The sequence below is a fragment of the Eptatretus burgeri genome, chromosome 1 (genome assembly GCF_056783735.1).
Source record: "Eptatretus burgeri isolate ZD-2024b chromosome 1, Ebu_testis_v1, whole genome shotgun sequence".
In the NCBI taxonomy this organism is placed as follows: domain Eukaryota; kingdom Metazoa; phylum Chordata; class Myxini; order Myxiniformes; family Myxinidae; genus Eptatretus; species Eptatretus burgeri.
Window position 1 is genome coordinate 132,645,574 of NC_140961.1, and position 24,458 is coordinate 132,670,031.

The following is a 24,458-nucleotide window of genomic DNA, read 5'->3' on the forward strand; positions in this document are numbered from 1 at the left end:
TTGTCATTTCACCGACCTCTGAAGGATGACAAGCCGAGTCAACCCACCTGGTGTTAATTAAATGATGGGAAACAGGGGATTTCAACTCAACACCCGAGGATCTTAAGCCAGCCACCTTCACCGTTAAACCAACACCAGGCTTCAGTGTCCCTCATTCATTTTGACATTGGGAGCCATTTTGACATTAGGAACCATTTGGACACTGTCCATGAGATTTTTACTTGGGGGCAGTTAGACATCTCTGTAATGCTCAGACGTGAAGACGAACCAGACCTTTTCTCATCACCACTTGCTTACTGAGACTATAAAGTATCGACTCAGTACTTGGTTCCTTGCCATTGTGATGACCAGAAGTTTATAATTTTTTTTTAAATCATTATCCGGTGTTTAGTGGCCATGGCAGTAAGATGCGCAGCAGTGATATCAGAATTCTTCCTTGGCCTGAAAGCTTGTTAATAACATTATTTCTCGTGCGTCTATCGTCGCTCGGTGCACCTTGTCGGCGTGTGCATATTAGTTGGATGTGAAAACGTGATGACGTGAGACGAGGAAGTGACGTTTATTTGCTCCGTTGACGTCATGAAGGAGGTTTGTTTGTGTGCGTTGTTTGTGTTTCGGGTCGCCTGTGATTCGTCGTGGATCCGATTTTCTGAGCAGTTCTTGTCAGGTTTACGTGGGTAATTGGTTTAGGGGTAAGTTGGGGAATTTGTGCCGCTTTGATTACTTGTAATCGTGGATTAGAATGAACGCGACCCGAATGACGTGGAGCTTCGCGTCCCTAAGATCTACAAGAATCTAGATATACCACATGCCAGTGTACCGAGAATTCTTAATTAACGAAGAACATCACTTTAGGAAGCCCTCCAGCTTCAACTCAAGGCCTTCCCCTATCCATACAATCCTGGTGCCCTCCAGCTTCAACTCAAGGCCTTCCCCTATCCAAACAATCCTGGTGCCCTCCAGCTTCAACTCAAGGCCTTCCCCAATCCATACAATCCTGGTGCCCTCCAGCTTCAAATCAAGGCCTTCCCCTATCCATACAATCCTGGTGCCCTCCAGCTTCAAATCAAGGCCTTCCCCTATCCAAACAATCCTGGTGCCCTCCAGCTTCAAATCAAGGCCTTCCCCAATCCATACAATCCTGGTGCCCTCCAGCTTCAACTCAAGGCCTTCCCCTATCCATACAATCCTGGTGTCCTCCAGCTTCAACTCAAGGCCTTCCCCTATCCAAACAATCCTGGTGTCCTCCAGCTTCAAATCAAGGCCTTCCCCTATCCATACAATCCTGGTGCCCTCCAGCTTCAACTCAAGGCCTTCCCTATCCATACAATCCTGGTGTCCTCCAGCTTCAATTCAAGGCTTTCCCCTATCCATACAATCCTGGTGTCCTCCAGCTTCAATTCAAGGCTTTCCCCTATCCATACAATCCTGGTGTCCTCCAGCTTCAATTCAAGGCTTTCCCCAATCCATACAATCCTGGTGTCCTCCAGCTTCAACTCAAGGCCTTCCCCTATCCATACAATCCTGGTGCCCTCCAGCTTCAACTCAAGGCCTTCCCCTATCCATACAATCCTGGTGCCCTCCAGCTTCAACTCAAGGCCTTCCCCTATCCATACAATCCTGGTGCCCTCCAGCTTCAAATCAAGGCCTTCCCCAATCCATACAATCCTGGTGCCCTCCAGCTTCAACTCAAGGCCTTCCCCTATCCATACAATCCTGGTGTCCTCCAGCTTCAACTCAAGGCCTTTCCCTATCCAAACAATCCTGGTGTCATCCAGCTTCAACCCAAGGCCTTCCCCTATCCATACAATCCTGGTGCCCTCCAGCTTCAAATCAAGGCCTTCCCCTATCCATACAATCCTGGTGCCCTCCAGCTTCAAATCAAGGCCTTCCCCTATCCATACAATCCTGGTGCCCTCCAGCTTCAACTCAAGGCCTTCCCCTATCCATACAATCCTGGTGCCCTCCAGCTTCAAATCAAGGCCTTCCCCTATCCATACAATCCTGGTGTCCTCCAGCTTCAACTCAAGGCTTTCCCCAATCCAAACAATCCTGGTGTCATCCAGCTTCAACTCAAGGCCTTCTCCTATCCAAACAATCCTGGTGCCCTCCAGCTTCAAATCAAGGCCTTCCCCAATCCATACAATCCTGGTGTCCTCCAGCTTCAACTCAAGGCCTTCCCCTATCCAAACAATCCTGGTGCCCTCCAGCTTCAAATCAAGGCCTTCCCCAATCCATACAATCCTGGTGTCCTCCAGCTTCAACTCAAGGCCTTCCCCTATCCAAACAATCCTGGTGCCCTCCAGCTTCAAATCAAGGCCTTCCCCTATCTAAACAATCCTGGTGCCCTCCAGCTTCAAATCAAGGCCTTCCCCAATCCATACAATCCTGGTGTCCTCCAGCTTCAACTCAAGGCCTTCCCCTATCCAAACAATCCTGGTGCCCTCCAGCTTCAAATCAAGGCCTTCCCCTATCCAAACAATCCTGGTGCCCTCCAGCTTCAAATCAAGGCCTTCCCCAATCCATACAATCCTGGTGTCCTCCAGCTTCAACTCAAGGCCTTCCCCTATCCAAACAATCCTGGTGCCCTCCAGCTTCAAATCAAGGCCTTCCCCTATCCATACAATCCTGGTGCCCTCCAGCTTCAACTCAAGGCCTTCCCCTATCCATACAATCCCGGTGCCCTCCAGCTTCAAGGCCCTCCTTACCCACACTCCTCTCCCCCAAATTTCTCATTAACCATTTTGGCCTCACATGCCATTAAAGCAGAACCAGTTCCATGCAGGATTAGTGTTAATAATGTGAACTTGTGACAAGCTGAGACTTCTACACAATGACTCCTTCCTGGTGTTGTCCTCAATGGATCTCACGCAAACAACCCACGCTGGCGTTTGTTCTAAATTTGTCTACATTTACATCCCATTTTCACCTTTTTGGCATTCTGATGTCCGTGTCCATGTTGTTTGGCCGTTTCATCAACCTTTCCATGGTTATGGTCCATTTGCGTGATTGCGGTGATCCGCTTGTTGAGACTTGTGCCGTGTGCAGCCTTTGCATCACGACGTACCTTTGGAGTTTGGAGCTGAAGACGACCTTGTGCTGCCGCAGGCTCGTTTGAGGTGGGTTCTGCAGTTCACAGATATTTGTTTAGTTTGAGCTGCAAGCAATGGATTTTTCTCAACATTGAGGATTGCGTTCAACTTTTGTTTCTAGGCATCCGTTGGCGACTCTTTTCCACCTCCTGTTCCGCGTCGGAGCGATAATAACCTATCTACTGTGCAGATGGTTCAGTGACAGCTTCATCGTCAGCTTCGTTGCAATTATTCTGTTGCTCTCCTTTGACTTTTGGACTGTGAAGGTAACTCGACTGTGCTCGTCGTGTATGTATCATGTACACACATGGGGAGTTGGGGGTCAGGGCAAAATGCAGAGAATGTATTTGGCAAAGAGAATGAGAGAATAGGGGGTGAGAAAAGGAGGGTGGAGGGGTATGTAGAATATGGAGGAGGTTGGAAGGCAAGGAAGATGAGGGGTGGGGCGTCAAATTCTGCTGGCTTTAGCTATTCCGGAGATTGATGGGCCTTGAGGTTGGTTTTTTTTTCCAAGTTTTTGTTCACAAAATCGAGGCTCATGAAAGAGTGAGGTGATGAGGTAAACAAGACAACACACAGATAGTGGCGTAATAGGGTCACAGTTGGATGCAAGGGACTGAACCAAAAGGAAGGGAGTATGAAGAGAGGATGGGACGCAGCGCAAAGCTGCAGGTATGAGGGTTGGGTTAGGTAGGATTAATGAGGGTAGAAAATATCGTGGATGGGAATAGGAGATGACGAGGTGTCGCACAACTTGCTATGAAGCCCTGGAGGGAAGAGTCCGATTTAACTATCTACAGAAAGTGTTTCCAAACGGGAGGAAAGCGGACAAGCAATGGAATTGTTCTCCATGATAACTGTGGCATGCTGACAACAAAGAGGACGACAAAGGAATGGAGGTGAATGGAAACCATAGATTTTGGGAATGTAACCAGGAAATTGGGGTTGACTCTGCCTGTCATCCTTCCGAGGTCGGCAAAATGAGTGCCAGCTTGCTGGTATCCTGTGTCGGAGTGGCGATCCGTCCAGTATTGTGCCCAACAGCCAAGGAGACTGATTAGGCAGCACCAACGCTCTGCACAGAGTATGGTCCCGATGGACGGATGGATGGAACCAGGAAGGGGTTGTTCGAAGAAGTCATGCATCCTGAATGAGCTGAAGAGAGTGGATTAAGCTTGACCGGAGGAGAAGTGGTTAAAGAAAAGCAAGAAGAGACCACCGACCTGCCTGTGATGTGAGAGCAATATACCTTGTGCTTTGGTCTCATCGCAGATTCCAATAACGTTGAGAGCTTTATACTCCACAGAATGCACATGATGGTGGGATTCCAGCACATAGGGGAAAGCGATACATGATTGAGGTATGGATAAATGCCTTGTACGCAGACTGTAGTTCTGAATTTCAGGAATGATATAACAATGGAGGATTGCCAGTCTGCGGCTGGCTTTGCAGGCCAGCTTTACGATATAATCAGCCCAGTAGATTTCAAGGGTGATGGTGAAATCTAAAGCTTCAAGAGACCGAACCTCTTCCAGGAGCTGATCGTGGAAATACAAAGGTGGGTTTATTTGTCCGTTCTTCTGAAGCGATGGTGTGATTGAAATTTTCCAGGATGAAAAGGCACATTCCATTCATCAGACCTCAATGTAATAAATTTCGGATCAGCATAGCAGCTGTCTGCCCGTCAGTACGATTTGGTAATTTACACCACAAAGTGGAGTCATCTCCAACAAGGAAGAAGGTTTTCTAAATGTAAAGCATCAGATAAGTCATTTATGTCAATGAGAGACAAGTCTCAGCCCAAGACACGTTGCCTTGGACAACTCCAGCCTCAACAAGGAGAGTAGAAGTTTCCCTTGATAGCAACGTGTCGACTGTGTGACTAGAAGTCAGAAAGTTGGTGTGGTGGCGATCTTGAATACTGCAGGCATTGAGCTTGGCAAGAAAAGTCAAGACTTGTCTCGGAAGACTGTCTTGACCTCTTATTTGATATTTCTGGCTTACAGGCATTGTCAAAAGAAGAGCAACAGCATGGCCGAGTTGAATGACTGGATGAACTCCAAACTGATCGTCAGGAATCACACTGTTTGAACAGAGGAATGGCTTGATAGCAACAATGATAGATTCCTTGCTTTTAATTGGAAGTAACCGCACTGGAGTTGAGAGGATGTGTTTTGGGGCCATTTTTGTGAACGGCAGTAGGTTTACTGATGTCAAAGAATATGAGAGATGACCAAAGTTTAAGGATAGACTGCAGGACAAAGGAGAAGGGCAGACATTGGAGAAGCAAGAACAGCAGAGCTGGATTTAAGAACACGGGCACCGATGCCACCTCGGCTTGTCGCTGAAGCAGAATCGAGGTCAGACAAAACTTTACCTTTTTGGATAAGAGGGACAAAAATAAATCCAGTAGACAGTGGGTACCAGGGTTAGGATGGCTTGGGTACTCCAACATTTGGAAGCAAACACATGGATGTGGCATTTTGCTTTATCTCGAGCAGAGTATTCGGTAATGCCGTTTGAGGTTATGGATGGGATGGAAGAGCAGCATACACCATAGACTGACCTGATGAGGCACCATCATGACTTGGAGTAAGGAGACCGGATGGAGAGTTCAGCCTTGATATTTGTAAGATGATATTTTCTGGCTTGCCTGAAGATACGAGCTTTACGGAACAAACGAAAGTTGCCCTCAGTCGGCTAAATCTTCCATGTTGAGAAAGCAGGCTGCTTGATTGAGACTGCCTCTCTCCAGAATCTAATATACCAGGGTCTAGAGCAGTGGTTTAAATTTTTTTTTTGCCCCCCCACCCCACTAACGAGTCAATCTCTGACTCAATGCCCCACCCCCTGATGTTTAAGTGTACTGAATATTATTACGGTTCATTAAATGTGATATCACTGTAAGAATGAAACAGACATCTTTCACTTACAATTTCATTACAATTAGCTATAATACAAAACAATGCAGAAGATAGTCACAGAGGTACCACAAGCAGAGGTAGTCAGTAATGAAATTGATTATATTGGCTCGTTTTACTTACATTTCATATCAATAAAAACTAGAAAGGCCACAGACAGACAGTAGTGAAAGCACAACCTCTTCCTACCTTTGGTGGGCAGAGGTAACAAAACAAACATATCCGTATTATATTTACAGTTCTAATTCTTAACCCACATACAGCCAGCTGTTGTGTAACACAGCGCTATGAACAGTAAGATGTATTGCAAGCAAGTTCTTTCTAAATTAATCGGCCCAAGCTCGTCATGTTAAAGAACCAGCTAAGACGCGTTCAATACGTGGGTAAACGAGTAGATTAATTCCTCAAGGTAGATTCACACACAGCTTACTCACACAATCATTTAGGTGTGTGTGTATATATGTGTATATATATATATATATATATATATATATATATATATATATATATATATATATATATATATATATATATATATGTATCTATATATATATGTATCTATATATATTGTTGCGGAAATGGCCCTGAGTGTGCTATTAAATATAGGATTAGCCCAGATCCCCCATAAAATGCATGTTTAGCCAGGTTGTTCGGTAAATGGACGTTGCTTGTGTGTAGGAGGCATGTTCATTGTTCATACATTGGTGGTGGACCGAGAGGTTCTTCTTCTTCGTTCCCCTCTCCGAAGGAGACGCCGCCCAGTGCTCTGGGAGGGGGAGGAGTTTGTCGGCTTCGTAAAGGGGTGCCCCCAAAAATAAAAGGTGGTAAAACTGAGCGCGCCGAGTTGGGCAGTCGGCTTTGAGGCGAGGAGTGCCGGGAAGGCGGTGGTGAAACGGAGGTGGCGCGATCGGCCGTACAGGGGACGGCTGTGTCTGTTTGCGATCGGCTGTCGTGAGGAGTGAGCCGAAAGAAAGGCAGGGAAGGGACTGCATGAGGTCTGTCTGCCGTCGGCTGGGAGGCGAGCGAGCGCCGGATCGGCAGTAAGAGGAACTGCCTGAGCCACAAGAAGCGTCGCGCCCCAAAAGAAAGGAGAAGTGAAACTGCAGTCGCCTTTGAGGCGAGCGAGTGCCGGGAAAGAGAAGAGAAAACTGAAGTCGGCTGAGAGGCGAGAGGGAAACTGAGTGCGCCGAGTCTGCCATTTGGCAGGAAGACAAACGGTCTGCATGTCGAGTCTGCCATTTTGGCAGTGGGAGAGGTCGCCTGCACGTCGAGTCGGGCGATCGACTTTGTGGAGGAGTGGTTTTGGCCAGCGGTGCCTCCTCTGCCGCAGACCCAGCCTGCGGAGCCCAACACCTCGATTTGGCCTGATCTGGTGAACAGGCCAGGACTTGTATGCTGGACCTTGTGAAAAGCCAGCTGCAGCATACCACTGATCTTTCGTCTTGGCCCGTCGACCTTACGCGGGGTCTGAACGCGCCGAGGCTGCGTGCGTGAGGGCTGCGACAAATGGACGACGCCACCATTTTGCCACGCGGCGTGTTTGGGCTTGGGTGCTCAAATCTGTCGACATCGGCTTGTCACGAGCTGCATTCATGCCTTTGACATTTTCCTCTCGTCCATGAGGCATCACCAAGTACTCTGTGTCTTGTCTGCATGCTGTCCATGTCTTGTCTGCATGTTGTCTAAGGTTTATCTCGCTAGGGTCCCCTCTGAAACCCGTAATCCGTAGCTCCTTAGTTAAGAACGGGTTATAGATTGATTATAACATTGTTGTGCATGCTTGCATGTGTTTTGTTCCCTGATGTGTCCCCAATAAATCTGGCTGATTCGTATGAAGTTACCGCTTTGAATTAATTTGTGCCGCACCGAGGAACAATTTGCTCGATTTGGATATAAAACCAAAACGGTTACGGACTGGTAGACTCCGCTCGGTCTCTGACAAAACCAGTCTGTAACCGGGGGCTATTCCCCCAGCTGGCAAGGCACAGCTGTGTTTTGGTATCGTGATCTGAGGCGCGTAACCCGAGAATTGTGCCGAACCAGCCGGCGTTATAACCCCGGAGACAGCGGTGCTGTTAAGTGACGTCCGAGTCCTTAACACTGGGGTCAAGAGTCGGGTGCGAATCCCACCGTCGCCGATCCGTAACACTGGTAGTCAGGATTGGGATGAGAATCCCTCCACCTCAATGGATTTGCAGGACACCGATTCAGCAACATCTGGTGTCGTTCGCACCTCGAGCATTGGTTACGAGAGGCGCGCGGAAAAAAAAAGGTCCAAATTTGCTTTGATTTTATTTTGAGCGAATCGGGTGTAAAACTTCGAAATTGTAAAGAAAAATGGAGTCGCGGAATGGCGGTGCGGCTCCAGCTCAGCCTGACACAAAGCGGGAGTGGGCTACTATAAATAGCGCAACGAGCCACACATCACGAAGAAAACTCTCCCGCCCACCGGCTCAAACCACGTGGACACGACATGCACCATGGCAAACGAATCAGGACGCCAACGCGTACATTGGCGAGATTCATACACGATTGTCGGATGCCTTGGGGCAGTGGAGGTGTGGTGAGAATTATATGGAGGAGTTAAAAATTAAATTGGATGAGGCACAACGACGTGCAGACGAGGTTCAGGAAGATTATGTGCACGGGGAGTAACAACAATTGGCTGGTGCACAGGAACAAATTCGGTGGCTGGAAGAGGACTTGGCCAACACAGGCGAGGAACTACATGGAGAAACGACGAAAGTAGAGTGGTATGCCCGTAATGAGGAGTGGTTTACCCATAGGTTGGAACAGGAGAAGAGCGAACTGAACGAAAGAATAGAGGAAGAGCAAATTAGTAACTCCTGGGATAGGGAGAACTTGGAAGAAGAATGGAAAACAAAGCTGGAAGAGGAAAAATGGGAACATAATTTGGAATTGAAACAACTGAAGGAAGAATTGTTGGGAAAGTCAAGACAGTTCGAGGAACTACAGGGAGAAATGAGGAAAGTAGAGTGGAGTACCCATAACTTGGAACAGGAGAAGAGCGAACTGAACAAAAGAATAGAGGAGGAGCAAATTAGTAACTCCCGGGATAGGAAGAGCTTGGAGGACGAATGGAAAACAAAGCGAGAAAAGGAAAAATGGGAACACGATTTGGAATCGGAACAACTGAAGGAAGAGGTAACATCAGGCAATCAGATAAGAGCCTAGAATGGAAGATAAAAAGAGGAGAGAAATATCTGGAACAACTGAAGGAAAAGGTAAGATCAGGCAATCAGATAAGAGAAAGCCTAAAACAGAAGATAAAACTAGAGGGGGAGCACTCGGGAGAGTGCAAAACCTCCGCCGCCAATACTGCTGGGTCACTCAAGTGAACCTTATATCTTATTCATCTATCTATAATTCCAGCAGTGTGTGTGTGTGTGTGTGTGTGTGTGTGTGTGTGTGTGTGTGTGTGTGTGTGTGTGTGTGTGTGTGTGTGTGTGTGTGTGTGTGTGTGTGTGTGTGTGTGTGTGTGTGTGTGTGTGTGTGTGTGTGTGTGTGTGTGTGTGTGTGTGTGTGTGTGTGTGTGTGTGTGTGTGACCGACCGCTGTTTCTCGACAACCTCTGGTCCGATCTAATTGAAACTTGCCAGATATATTGCTGGGGACCCGAGGATGTGCCTTTTCAAGGTTTGATATTAATCGGACAAGTGCTTCCCAAGTTATGGCCATTTATTTACCAACCAATGGCAAGACACGTTGTTGCGTGGGCGTGGCCGATGGGGAAGGGAAGCACAGCCACGTTCCCCATTACGGGTTACAACGTACGGGCTTCCGGAGAGTGATGACTTCGTGTATTCTAATAATTTCTCGATTTCTTATGCGCATTTATAGATAAACACAATGGCCCAAGTTATGATCGTTTTCATATTAGACGGTGTATAAATTTCGGGAACATCAGAGTGCTGGTATGCTCCGAACCAGGAAGTAAATGTTTTCTCTCTCTTCTCTTCTCTTTTTGTTTTTCCTTGCCACAACATTGCGAAAAGGTAAAATACGTTGGCGCTAATTGAATAATTGGGTATTAAAAATAAATTGCGAATAATCGTAACTGCGAATAATATCGAACTTCCGGGTCACGCATGTACGGGCACGTGAGAGCGAAGAAACGGCCTGTGTGGTTTAATTATTTATTATTATTATTATTTTTTTTACGGGCACGTACTAGTTAAATATGATGTCAACAGTGCTGACAGTTATAGTTCTTTTCGCCAACATTTTTTTTGGGGGGGGGGTGGGGGTTGGAAATCACTTAAAACATGTCGAAATGCAAAAAAAAGAAATCGAAATTTTGTTGAAGAAAAAGTTGCAAAAAAAAATTTTCTCTAACAATTTTTTTTGGGGGGGGGGGGGTTGGAAATCACTTAAAACATGTAGAAATGCAAAAAAAAAAAATTCTCTTTTTTTGGGGGGGGGGGGGAGTTTCAGGTACGACGAGACGTGAGGAACAGTTTTCGACTTCTGCATGGATGTGCAACATCTCTCCAGGACAATATCTTCTTCGGTTTATCTTCGCACTTGGAGAAACAGGTCCAGACATTTTCCAGATGCCCACAGTCTTCTCACCAGTAGCTGCCACTGATGACTGCAAACCAGGTGTGCTCAAATCTACATGCTGCACAACAAAAAATTGTTGTTGCACACGGTACGTGCGATGTCCTTGGCACTGCAGCTCAACATGCACGTAGTAACTGATATCGCCATATCGACTTTGAAAAGATGAAGCAAGAATCCCCTCTGGAAGCTCAAAGCAAAAAGGTAACTCATGATGACCCATAACAAGTGTCTCCAGAGGTGCTCCTTCTGAACCTCCCAGCAAGCAGGTATCCAAATTAAGGTAGCGCTGTTCCTGTCCTCCCGTGCATCGGACGCACGCCGCTTCATGAGCCGTGAGCCGCACTGCGCGCAATCGAAGCGCTCCACTCGCTTTGAGCACCACTCGACCCGACACCAGGTCTCCATCGCTGTATAGGGGCTGTGAGCCATTCGCTTGCTCGTCGAACATGACGTCCAGCAGGCGAAGTCGATCGTTGGGCACGAATGAGGGCATGCCTGGGACGTGCTGGGAAACGTGCTCGTGCTCGTGCTCGAACCCTCCGCCACGAGCTGCTGCCTCGCTCCGATCCGTAACAATTTTTTTGGAGGGTGGGGGGTTGGAAATCACTTAAAACATGTAGAAATGCAAAAAAAAAAAAAAAAATTCTCTAACAATTTTTTTTTGGGGCGAGGGGGGACCAAGTCCAAAATTTAATGGCATGATCCTTGGACCATACCTAACCCCCCCCCCCCCCCGACCAAGTTTCGTCGAAATCCGTCGAGGAGTTTTTCCGTAATACTGTTCACAAACAAACAAACAGAAAGTGGTGAAAACAGTAACCTCCACCCATCTTTGAAGATGGCGGAGGTTAAAAAAGGAGAGAAAAATCTGGAGAAAAGGAAGGAAGAATTGTTGAAAAAGTCAGAACAGCTTTGGAATTCGGAGTGCAGGGAAAATGTACTGGCACATGAACTGGAAATTAACGAGGAATACGGTAAGAGAATGGACGAATTGAGGAAGGAAGAATGCAAAAGAGGTGTGGAGATGAGCAAGGAATTATGGAAAAGAGCTTCTGAGTTACAAAAACACCAAAATAAAGAGAGGGAATTACAAAACGAGCTGAGGATGTTAAGAGAGGAAAGAAAGAGAATGCAGAATGAAACGTTAAGGAACCACACTGTGCAGATCGAACAGTTAGAAGCCAAGGCAAGATTAAATAATGAAATGGAAGAAAGAATAGTAAAAGAACAACGAATGAAGCAGGAAAGGGAAATCGACCAATTGAGAGAAAAGACGAGATTGGAGAAGGAAGAACAAGAGACAGTGGGAGAGGAAACAAAAAGAATATGAATTTGAAATTGACCAACTAAAGGAGAGAGAAAGGTTGGAGTACGCAGAGATGGAAAAACTCCGGAAAGATAACGAACAACGAAAAAGGCTCTGAGCGGAAGAACGACTCGAATGGAAAGGAAAATGGAGCCAGGAAGTAGGACAGCACAATAATGTGGAATGTGTGACATCACCACAGAGAGGAATGTTAGTGGTGTGGGACTTGATTGACATCACTCGTCGGATGACACCACAATTAGAGAAACCCCGGTGATGGAGACATTGAGGGAGCATACGGGGTTGTTGACGAATGAAACGCATTTTGAGCAGGTCCAGCATGTGGAGCTGACAGCTCCAGAGGAGTGTGGCAAACCGATGATGATTACCCTACTGGAGAGAAGCGACCGGACCGAGGTGACTGAAAGGAAGCAGGTACATGGGTTCATGCAGACATGGTGTGGACAATGAGCTTAAGGTAGAAATTGAATTTTATGTTAATGAAGAGACTCTGTCCGATAGGGTGCACGTATGTGTGACCCCTGAATGTGCGTGTGGAGTGCCTGTGAATGAATGCTGTGAGCCCACAGTCCAGACTACAGCACCGGTATGTGCTGCCGAGGCCGAAACGTTTGTGGGTACTCACCTGGCGTTCGGGAATGTAGCCTTGGAGTGTGAGGCGGTTGGTCAGGCAAGGTTGAAGGTGTGGAATGTGAACACTTAGCCTTGGAATGTGTGCAGCCTGTTTTGTGTGGGAGTCCTGAGCGTGGAATGAGTGGTGATGTAGGAAATAGGTTAAAGGTGCAAGGGAAAATAGAAATGCCACCAGGATAGGGCTTGACACAGGGGATGGAAACCATAATGGACAACTCCGCATGGGTTCTTGTAGAGTTAGAGTTACTGCATCCAGGAGCAGGCTTTAGAAATTGGATTTTAATTTCTCTATCAGCCTCACAGGAACTTTGGGGTAGAGCGCAGATGAGTAGCAAGTGGCACTGGCGTGTCACTTGGTCTTCAAACCTTTCTGAGCACACGAGGGGTTTGGCTGGCTGAGTGGGGTTTATCTGTCTTCAGGGAGTTATGGAGAAGAGGGGGAGGCCATTCCACCAATTGGGGTTTACCTGATTTACGTGAACCCTGGAGAAGAGGGCGAGGCCGCTTCTCCGATTGGGGTTTATCTGATTTCCGTGAACCCTGGAGAAGAGGAGGGGGTGGACCACAACCCCAATTGAGACGTGACCCCTTTGAGCCGTGGCGGAAAGGCGGCGGGGTCATGTAATGGGTAAATGAAAGATTTGTTCGCTCACTCCCCTTCCAATGAGCCAAAGAAGCAGGCCATATGGGGATGTGAAAATCTTGATTGAAAATTATATCGAGAGTGATTGCAAATTGAGACTGACAGAAGGGATGAGTGGCACGAGTGGGTTTGGGTGATTATTGAAAAAAAAATAAAAAGAGTGGTGGAGGCATCACAGGCAGAGTGTTAAATACACCTGAAATGAGTGGATGACAAGGGGTGGCTTGTTTGACGAAAGACTGAATTGCCTGGTTGGAACCATGCAGAGGTTCCATGGGGCTGGTGAAGAGATTTTGATGTTTCGTTGAAATTGTTGGAAATAAACGGTTATGGCAATTTGGAGGAGGCCAGCGGACGACGGACGTAGTGACAAATTGATTGGGGTTTGATGAAAAAGTGTATTAGTTAAATTTGATGACGAAGTGGTATCCGAGGGACTGGTGTGTTTTTGTTTTCACATAAAAGTGAAAGGTGTTGGATGGTGTTGTGGGCTGGGTGTGCGGCACTGTGGAATGAGTGACTAAAGTGTTTGGGTGAATGGCGTGATTGTGCAAATGAGGAGAGTGAGTGCGAACAACGTACACTGTTGGTAGGAGTCTCTTAACCAAGTTAGTGTAGGTTAGGGGGACTTAGAGGATTTGACATGGATTCTGGCTGCTGTTCCATTGTGCAGGCGGACTGCTCGGGGTAGGTGCAGGTCAAGGTATGGTGTTACGAGCTGGGAGTGTGATATGGTATTGGAAGTTGGTGAGTCGGGAAATAGGGCACCAGGGCTTTGGGAGTTCCTGGCAGGTGAAAGCTGTCGGAGGTGCCAGGAGAGCACGGTAGGTTTTAGTGCCAGGAGAGCACGGTAGGTTTTAGTGCCAGGAGAGCACGGTAGGTTTTAGTGTCAGGAGAGCACAGTGTCGGTGCTAGAAGAGCACAGTATGGGGGCTAGAGAGAGCCACCCCTTAGTTAGGAGTGCCAGAAGCCCACTCAGGTGAACCCCGAGGTCGCTGGGTGTCCTCCACCCCCGATTGGAAGCAGGCAAAGAGGCCTAGTAGTAGTCACACTCCCCAGCCAGCGAGTTATGCCGAGCACCACCAAGTGGAAAAAGACAAATCAGGGCCTTGCCCAGGTTAGACGAGGCCAATTTCTGAGGTATGTGACTGCATTGGGCATTTTTGAGGAAAAGCTGGTAAACTAGTTTTTCTGAATCATTTGACTATGCTGAAAATGAATATTTTGTTTACCAAACTGAATTTTGAATTTTTAGTATCAAAATTATCAAAAAACAAAATGGCCGCCAAGCAAAATTTCAAACGCCCATAACTTCTGAACGAGTGGTGATAAAGTCATGATCTTTGTGTCTTAGACCATGTTTTTGATAGCGATGAATGCACTGAACACAACAGATTATAATTATATTCAATATATTTGGGTGAAACCAGGAAGAATTACATTGCCAGACATTAAAATTAAGTAATAATAACTGATTTGTGAAGAAAACCATGCGAAAACTGATCATGTAACACATATAGCATTTTCAATAAATTCTTAATTTTATATTTGTTGGTGAACATCTTCACATAATAATGATTGTAATGTTACTATGTCAGAATTAATTACATTGCAGACAGTCGAATGTAACTGTGCTCCATCACACAAAATGTGTTCAACTCAGTCCATTTTGTTTTTACACATGATGCTACTATCTGCACATTTGCAAGCCCCGGTGCATACCAGTTTCGACTTTCTGCATGTGCAATTAAGAGATGTACATCCCTTTGTGCATCCACATGACGCAATATCCTTGCAAGACTTGGGGATGGGAGCAAGTGATGACAGTTTTGGGGATATCTGTCCTTCGTCCATTGTCCAACCTATGGTTTCAGGTGAGGGAAGGACCTGGTGTGGATTTGTTGCCTGCTTCCACACCAGGCTTTGGTAGTGTGCCCGTTGAACATGATATTTTAGAGCATCTGTTGTTGGAGGCAGTGCTTCTGGTGATTTGATTTTACAAAACAGTTTTACACGGGCCTGATCACAACTGTTGGACTCCAGTACTCCATACAACTTGCACACAAACTTCTCTGCATTCTTCATTTTTGTTGGGGTTAGCTCTCCTATACCAAGATCTTTGATGAGGTGATTATCCGTGGTTAATACTTTCCATGCAGTCTTCTTGCTGTGTTCTGCAAAGTATGACACTGTATCACACCCTGTTACTGCATGGAAAGGGATAAGGGCTTCGAAGACTGGCTGCGTGAATGGAAGGACCTGTCGGATTTCATGTACTGGAATATACTTCTGGTGTTTGGCAGTACCTGCCTTCATCCACAACTTTGTGCATGCCATTTTGTGAAAATGTGCCACCAGCAGGACCGACATCAGTATCTCGTGCTGATACAACAACACTCTCGGCATTGGTGTGCACACAATGCAGGACAAGTCTGGTATCAGCCTCCTCATGGTTGGCCGCCAACTGTTGAATGTCCAACTCATGGTTTGATGTTTGTACTTCATCCTCTCTCTGGAAACCACCAGCAACTACTAAGGTTTTGTTTGTTGGGGCATTTGCAATCAAGTGATTTGAGAGGAAGCATGCTAGATCTGCCTTATTCTCAGGCACGGCGAGAAAGTCAGTCCATTTGGGGGGAACTGGAACTGAGCCATCTTCTATTATTCTTCTGATGAGACGGGCATGCTTCGAGCGTTTCGTCCTTGTGCCAGCCTTGATTGAAGTGTCTCTATACTTATCAAATGTGACATCAATCCTGTCAGAACATCGGCCCACATGCATAACCAATTTGACAAATGCATCTGCCAGTTCCCCAAAGTTGATGATGCCAGCAGGTTTACCCAATGAGATGACCAGGGCTTGCCCGTCAATCACGAGGCATGATGTTCCATCAATTGTCACCTCTGCTGGACATGTTACACCCTGTGTCATCACCTCAAGTTGGACGGATTTGTTCCCAGTCCGCAGACTGCCATTCGTGTATGCAATGGAAACTGGCGCAGGCATCAGCTCATGATTTAATATTGTGTGAAGGTTAACGCTCCTCCCAGCCTGGTAGGCAGTAATCATGTCCTGTTGTATACTTCTATCTGCCTTCATAATGGTATCTTTTCCCCTGTCTTTCTTGGCTTCATAGAGGGATGAAAAAGTGAGAGCGTTGGCCTTGTGCAATGGATCTCTCAGCTTTCTTGTTGAATGACCATCTTAAGAGATGATTAATCTTTCTTTGACAAAAGTCATCAGTTGTACTTGGCCCATCTCCTCAGCATTCAGAAGAGATTGCTGAATGTTGATGGTTGCCAAATTCTTTGTAGCAATATTCTGGAGAACATCATAACTCGCTTCTGGTGAGAACACTTTGAAGCTTTGTAGAACTGACATGATATTCTCTTCATCCTCACTGTCTCGCTTCATTCTGCCTTTAGTAGTTTCATTGTGAATCATTTGATCATCACTCCCTACATGAAACGGTGCCCTAGTTTTGTTTGCGATGCAGGCACGAAGGTTGTACGATAGAGCCCATCGGTTCAATGCTGATGTAGTTTTAGTTATTCCCACAATGCCACCACCTTTTTTTCCTGTTCCATTGAGCCACTCCTGGCTGTGGTCAGGGCTCACTTGGTTGAATCTTTGGTCAGATCCTTTGACAACAAAGTTGTCTTTGACGAATTCTTCTTTCACTTCATCTGGAAGTTTTTGCATTTCTGCCAAGTAAACACAGCCCCACCTGGCATAATTGGTGTGATCATATCGATGGAGGTATGGGAGCATTTGCCGAAAGGTAACGATGTGAAGCTCCCAAAGTCCATCCCGTTGAGCCCTGATAAAACGGAGTACACACACCATGTCCATGTACTGCCACCAAAATTGGAAGTTCGGGTCTCTATCTTGGGCAAATGCAGTCATGCGAGTATGAAATTTGGCAGAGGCAAGTATTACCACTAATGCAGAGTAATGTTGTGGGTCGTTTGATCTCGCTGCATTCTCTATATTATCCTCCAGCTCTTGGTCATGTTCCTGCAGATATGGCATCAACTGGGGTATCAGTAATTGCCTTAGTGCTTGTACTGTTAGCTTGTGGGCACAAACATCTTTTGCATAAGATTTACCAGCCAACACTCTCTCCGTAGAATTCGGCCCCATGAATTCACTCTCTATCCAGACCTCCGCCAAACCAGAATCCTGTGTGTGCTGACCCAGGATTTTCAAAAAGTTCATAGAAACATGCAATCCTCCTAATCTCGGAATCAAAACATCCTTGTATTGAGGATTTTCCCATTTCAGTTCCATCAATGCAGGAAAGAGCGCCTGGTCCACCGTCAGTACTGCATGCTGTTTTTGGAATGAAGCTGTTGTATGTAAAATTATTTGCACAACTGTATTTAATGTATCTATGTCATGTGCAGGGGCTTGTACAATTGGCAGGTATCCGACTATGCTTTGCTCTGGATTAATCTGGCTGTGTTTTTGATTGAATGATGTCCAGATGGGTCTTGGTTGCTCATGTTGACGTTTAAGCATGAATGCCATATCAGTGGCTGCAGCTGTTATCATCCTTTGAGTTATCGAACCATTCTGTTTGCACTTCAGGGAAATGTTCAGTTGTGCCTTCAGAAATGTTCGCAGTTATGATTGTTTCCATTGCTTGTGGAACAATCAACGTTGTTCGTTTCGAAGGTTTAATATTCTTTAACAGGTTATCGTGTGTTGGCCCTCTTTGCCAAGCAGCGATTTGTGTGGCATGGAAAGTGTTCTTGCCATCTAAAGTTGCATCATTGATGTCAATATTGTCAGCTGAGAAGTGCATGAACCGTCTGGGAACCAAGTTTGGTGGTACTACAGCTCCATTCACATGATCCATGTGCTGCAAGGTATTCTCAGCCAATGCTGTGTCAATCCGGAGTATATCTTCGTAGCTGATAGTGTGACCAGCATTATGGAACATTGCTACCAGTTTTTTTTAGACCTAGTTTCTTGGTGCAATGTTGACCCAAGTCCAACATGTTTCGGAGTCATTTTCTTTCCCCCACTCACACTATAGACAAGGTCCTGTGCAATACTAAGCATCCTTGTTCTTTTGTGTGCATCCTCCTCTTCATCTTCCACCTCATCATTATGTTCATCAGGATCAAATTCCAATAGTGACTGTCCACCTAAAGGCCCGGTCACACCTTGACGTTTTAGCCAGCGATGGCAACGTATTAAAATGTATGTAAAACGCTGGCTTACGTTGAACTTTTGATGTTTTTTTTAAAGATTCGGACGTATTCATAGCGACTTGGTCTTATGTATAACGCATTGGTAATGGACACAGAACGATTCGTTGTGTTATAGATAACTTATACCAACGAATGCTGAACCTGTTGTCTGCCTACACAACCGATGCCCAACGATAGTCTAACTTAGGCATAGCGCGTTGCACGCATCGCCGACGATGTCGTGACGTAGCCTATTAAAAGGCTGACGCACAACGATTCGAATCATAACTGCCGTAGAAATGGAAGTGACAACATCGCGGTCACACCTTGGCGATCTTGCCAGCGTATGCCGACCTAAGAAAAATGTCTAAAACGTTGGGGCACATCAAATACGGTATGAGTAAGTTTGGTATACGTGAGTACAACGCTAAAGTACGCTATCATACGTCGTAGTAAGTAGAGTACGTCAAGAAATTTTAAACATGTTCAAAATTTTACGACGTACTCGGCGTATGACACAAGTTCCGCATGCGATGGGGATAAGTTTTACACACGATATGTGGACGCTTACACACGTCCACAAAGGCTACTTATAAGCTACTCGTAAGTCGAAACACGTCGCGGTAATGTCTTTTTTTACGTGAAACTTATTTCTAACTTATGTTTGACGTGCTTTGAACCAATTCTTTACGTAGTCCCAACACACATCGACGTATGTAGACGTATTCCAATGACGTCTTCCGGTCGACAAAAAAAAAAAAATTAACTTGTTTCTAGCTTACAACTGCCATATGAAGACGTGTTCCCAGCGGTTTTGGGAATTGGTATATAAAAATGCTGCTCATAAAAGGGGAACCCAACAGTGTTTTCGAGTCCTTTTTGAGTCGATGTCCATGTCAGCAGTAACAGTATCAGTATCAGTATTAGTATTAGTAGTAGTTTGTTCATGTTGGCAGTAGTAGGTGAGTGTGAGGGGGAGGGTGTGGGTTATGATGGATCCTCCTTGCGTCCTCGTGTCCACGGGTAGGAGACATCTTTGCACCATTGTTCGAAGTTCTTCGCGGCTAATTTTTTATGGGGCTTTTTCAACAATGAGCTATAGCTTGTTTTTACGATTTAGGTCTATTCATAACGGGTTGGACAAATGCACAATGAACTAACAATGTGCATAGAGCGCTTTGATTACTTATAGATACGATATACCAACGAATAATTATCGTGAAGCCGGCGTTCACAAACTATGCCCAACGATAGCCTAACTTATCCATATCGTGCGGCAGTTTATCTTTGCCAGTGACGTGGGGTTTGCTATTCATAGGCTGCCACTCAACGATTAAAATGGCTGCATCTCCACTATTGAAAGTAGACGCTTGTGCTCAACAATTGGATTTTTTTTACACTCAATGACTTTTAAACTGTACCACTCAGCTATTTTCATTGTTTACAATGAACGATTTAAATTGCTGTCACTCGCCTTTGTTTTTTGACGCTGGCGCTCGGAAATTTTAATCGTTTCTATTGAACGTGCTCAATCGCTCAAACTCGACGATTTTAAATAGACGCTGCCGATGGACAATTGGAATCATAGCCAAGCTAGACATCGTAGTGTGAACATCCTCGTCATGCCGAAGAAAAGTTTGAAGAATGCTGCAAATAAGTGTCCTGGCCGTGGCTGTGGACACTGACGCAAGGACGATCCATTATACCGACGTCTTTCAGCCTATGAGTAACTTAAAAGTAGCGTCTGTCGATGTGTGGCAACGATCGCGTAACGTGCCAACAACACGTTAATCATAGGTTAGAAATAAGTTTCGGGTACGCTAAACATTACCTCGGCGTGTCTCAACTTATGATTAACTTACAAGTAGCATGTGTTGACGTCTGTCAACGATCGCAGACCGTGCATACAACTTGTGGCCAGCGTAGCGGAACGTGTGAGTCATACGCCGGCATACGTCGTGAAATTTCAAGCATGAAAAAATTTGAGGACAACCAAAAAGCACAACGTTTAAAGCCAGCGTACAACGATGTCTGGCAGTGTTTTTCAGCGTGCTCTCAATGTTATCAAAACTTACCCATAACGTATTCAACGTGTGCCAGCGTTTTAGAAAAAAAATTCAAAAATCGGCATACGTTGGCTAAAACGTCAAGGTGTGACCGGGCCTTAACAAGAGACGGATAAACATATACACACTTGGTGGAACACAATCTATTGCTGCCTCTTCGCTTACATCTACTCCATTGTATGAAGGGTGAGACAGCTTATCTAATTGTAGTTTTTAGTGCAACATGAACCATGGAGAGAAAGTCATCTTCTGGGGATTTGAAGACAGGAATAGTTGTCAACTCCTCATCCAAATCCTGATCATACCATTCAGAGAATGGGATACAGCGGAATTTTACAGGCATAAGTATTGTTTGTTTACCACATGCAGAGTTGTCATGCAGTAAAATAAATTCATTGACAAGAGTTGACAACTTTTCTTTGAATGTTGATGGGCGGCTCATGAAGGATCTTGGAATTTCGATGCCTGCTTCATCTGCCAATTTTTTGTAGTGCAGCCAAACTTGTTCTCGCTCCAAAACATGACCTTCATCCACTGAGTGCCTCAATTCCTGCCCAAGCCAGACCATGGCTAAATCAAAAGACATATTTTCAACTTTGGCTTTGGCGCTAGCTCTCATAAACGTCTTTGGGCAATTTGGATGGGAGCATCCTTCTGCTGCCATATTATCATTGACATCTGCCACGTGAATATTGACATTTTCTACATATTTCGCAGCTGACAGAATTTGGTTACTCATGTTCTTGGTCATAACAGTGCATGTCTTTTGCTTCATGCTGGTGCCCTGACAGAGCATGCAGAGTTGCCAGTCTATTGGCTTTGTTTGGCTTCGCAAGCCTGCAGATGTACAGTGTGGGGCATGAGATGCATGACCATCTGAGCGTGTAGGTAAGGTCTTACCATACTGTTTCTTTAATCGCTGAATTTTTTCCTTGCTTGTATACACAGCATAACATGACTTATGCCATACCAGTACTGGTGCTGAGGTAGCTTTGAAGGCTGAAGTTAGTCTGTCTGTTGCATCTCTGTACTTGGCATCCCTCATGGAGTTGAGGCCTTGTGACGTTGCATTGAATAATGCATCATGTTTGGATTCTTGACAAATGATGCACAGCTCAATAGATACTGGCGTTGATCGCTTCAGGCTAACGACTGGGTCCATGACTTCTTTGCTCTGAAAAGAAATATGGAACATAAATTATTATTAATAAAGAAAATGTAGGCCTACCTATAGGTATTAATAACTATTATAAAAGAATAGGTTAGGTTAACATTGCTTTACGCCTCAATTGAGGATATTTCACTCATATCGAGGCGGTTGGTTTGGGAATGGTGGAGGAAGACCCGAAAATCGGGAGAACCACCGACCTGAGGCAAGTAAACCGACAAACTTTCTGACACTTGATCGAGCGGGACTCGAACCCAGGCGGTCAGAGACCTGTGATCCGTAAGCCAGCGCTTTAGACCACTTGCCCACCGCGGCCCCTATAAAATAATACATGTTATGCCAGACTAGCAATATTTAACCTAATTGTATAACATACATTTTATCATTATTTGTCCCTTATCTTGACTGAAGAGTGTTAAAATAGTGATTTCAGCATTACACAATTGTTAATCTGTTGTGTTCAGTGCATTCATCGCTATCAAAAACATGGTCTTAGACACAAAGATCATGACTTTATCACCACTCGTTCATAAGTTATGGGCGTTTGAAATTTTCCTTGGCCCCCATTTTGTTTTTTGATAATTTTGATACTAAAAATTCAGCTTGGTAAACAAAATATTCATTTTTAGCATAGTCAAATCCTTTGGAAAAGGTTGTTTACCAGCTTTTCCTCAAAAATGCCTTCAGAACTTTATGCAGTCACATATCTCAGAAATTGGCCTTGCCCAGGTTTAATAGAATGGAACAGTGTGCCAGGTCAGGAAAAATGGGTCATGAGGATCATTCTAGCCATAGCAGGGTTTGTTTCATTGTTTAGAGCTAAAAGTGAATGGTTAGGTTCGATGGACTCTCCTCCGCACCATTCATGTGTGACACCTGATACGAGTAGTGTTGATGGGAGAATTTGTGAACAAGGGCCAGGCGAGGTCACCCTCTCCAAGTGCCAGAGAGGCCACCAGTATGTTATGAGCACACACCCACGCAGATAACGTTTGAGTAAGAAACACACCGTCCTGTCTGTAAAAGAAAAAAAAAGAGAAAGAAAGACAAAAAAGATAACTTAACCAAAACAAGTCCTGCCAAGGCAAGGAAGGTTAAGGGTACACTCCATCTCACCTGTTCTGAGGTCATCACACCCACTTGCGTCCTCAAGAACACCTCCAAACTGCATTTGCTTACCATCGATATCACCGTGACACCATTGCTGTGTCACCTGCTGTCCAATGCAGGGCTTATTGCCTGCTGCTGCTTCTGAGTAGGCCATATGGGCAGAAGCATTTTTGTGGGCCATTGAGGCCAAAGTGCTTTTGTGGGCCGTTGCGGCCGAAGATTCCTGCCATTTTGTGGGCCGTTGCGGCCAAAGTCATGCCATTTTGTGGGCTGAGTGGGCCGAAGAACTCTTTGTGAGATTAGGCCACTGGGCCGATTGAACTCACCTGGTGAGAGGACAATAAGGCCACGAAGTGAGGAAACCCTCAGGGGTGAATGTACAATACTGCCAGGAGGGGGCATGAAGGAGCGAACACGTTAAAGAACTTTGAACCTTTGAATGTTCTGCTCCTATGCAAATATTGGTGTTAAAAGTAAAATTGATTGCCCTCCTGTTCAAATCCATAATTAGAATGTTAAGTAGTTTGCATAGAGTGTGAATTTGTTTGTTAGATTAGTGATCCGACACACTAGGATAGGGACATGCCAATCTTACTGTGACACTTTGGTTTTTGGAGTTAAGTGCTTCCCATGTTGTGGGTTAGAGTAAATGGGAGATCTGTGCTGTACGTTAGACAGAGCCATTGCCGTGGGCTGCCCCAGATGGAGGCTCGGGAGAAAGGTGTTGCGGAAATGGCCCTAAGTGTGCTATTAAATATAGGATTAGCCCAGATCCCCCATTAAATGCATGTTTCGCCAGGTTGTTCGGTAAATGGACGTTCCTTGTGTGTCGGGACGTGAAGGAGGCATGCTCATTGTTCGTACATTGGTGGTGGACCGATAGGTTCTTCTTCGTTCTACTCTCCGAAGGAGACTCCGCCCAGTGCTCTGGGAGTGGGAGGAGTTTGTCGGCTTCATAAAGGGGCGCGCCCCAAAAAGAAAAGGTGGTAAAACTGAGAGCGCCGAGTTGGGCAGTCGGCTTCGAGGCGAGGAGTGCTGGGAAGGCGGTGGTGAAACGGAGATGGTGCGATCGGCCATACAGGGGACGGCTGTGTCTGTTTGCGATAGGCTGTCGTAAGGAGCGAGCTGAAAGAAAGGCAGGGAAGGGACTGCATGAGATCTGTCTGCCGTCGGCTGGGGGGCGAGTGAGCGCCGGATCAGCAGTAAGAGGAACTGCCTGAGCCACGAGAAGCGGCGCGCCCCAAAAGAAAGGAGAAGTGAAACTGCAGTCAGCTTTGAGGCGAGCGAGTGTCGGGAAGGAGAAGTGAAACTGCAGTCGGCCGAGAGGTGAGAGGGAAACTGAGCGGCCATTTGGCAGAAAGAGAAACGGCCTGCGCGTCGAGTCTGCCATTTTGGCAGTGGGAGAGGCAGCCTGCACGTCGAGTTGGGCGATCGACTTTGTGGAGGAGTGGTTTAGGCCGGCGGTGCCTCCTCGGCCACGGACTCAGCCTGCGGAGCCCAACACCTCGATTTGGCCTGATCTGGTGAATAGGCCAGGCCTGGACTTGTATGCTGGACCTTGTGAAAAGCCAGCTGGAGCATACCACGATCTTTCATCTTGGGCCGTCGACCTTACGCGGGGTCTGAACGCGCCGAGGTTGTGTGCGTGAGGGCTGTGACAAATGGACACCGCCGCCATTTTGCTACGCGGCGTGTTTGAGTTTAGGTGCTCGAATC

General features: G+C 46.0%; 2 protein-coding genes and 1 pseudogene across 3 annotated transcripts in view; 1 reads left to right on the plus strand and 2 right to left on the minus strand.

Moving 5' to 3' along the window:
* The first annotated feature begins 508 nt into the window (after positions 1–508).
* The window catches only part of LOC147035450 (Golgi apparatus membrane protein TVP23 homolog A-like), a 37,937-nt gene continuing 13,987 nt past the window's right edge, over positions 509–24,458 (plus strand). The window contains exons 1-3 of one of the 2 annotated variants that reach the window (XM_085898769.1): positions 509–588; positions 3,049–3,119; positions 3,214–3,358. In XM_085898769.1, the coding sequence (XP_085754895.1) occupies positions 580–588; positions 3,049–3,119; positions 3,214–3,358 (225 nt within the window). In that variant the 5' untranslated portion in view covers positions 509–579. The remainder of the gene's footprint in view (positions 589–3,048; positions 3,120–3,213; positions 3,359–24,458) is intronic. The other variant, XM_085898761.1, reaches the window with a different exon arrangement.
* Positions 10,398–17,674, minus strand: LOC147035451 (arrestin domain-containing protein 3-like). The gene has a single exon (XM_085898746.1). It carries the CDS (start codon positions 11,087–11,089, stop codon positions 10,400–10,402), a length of 690 nt encoding a protein of 229 aa, XP_085754872.1. The 5' UTR covers positions 11,090–17,674; the 3' UTR covers positions 10,398–10,399.
* On the minus strand, positions 14,722–22,213 carry LOC147035452 (uncharacterized; annotated as a pseudogene).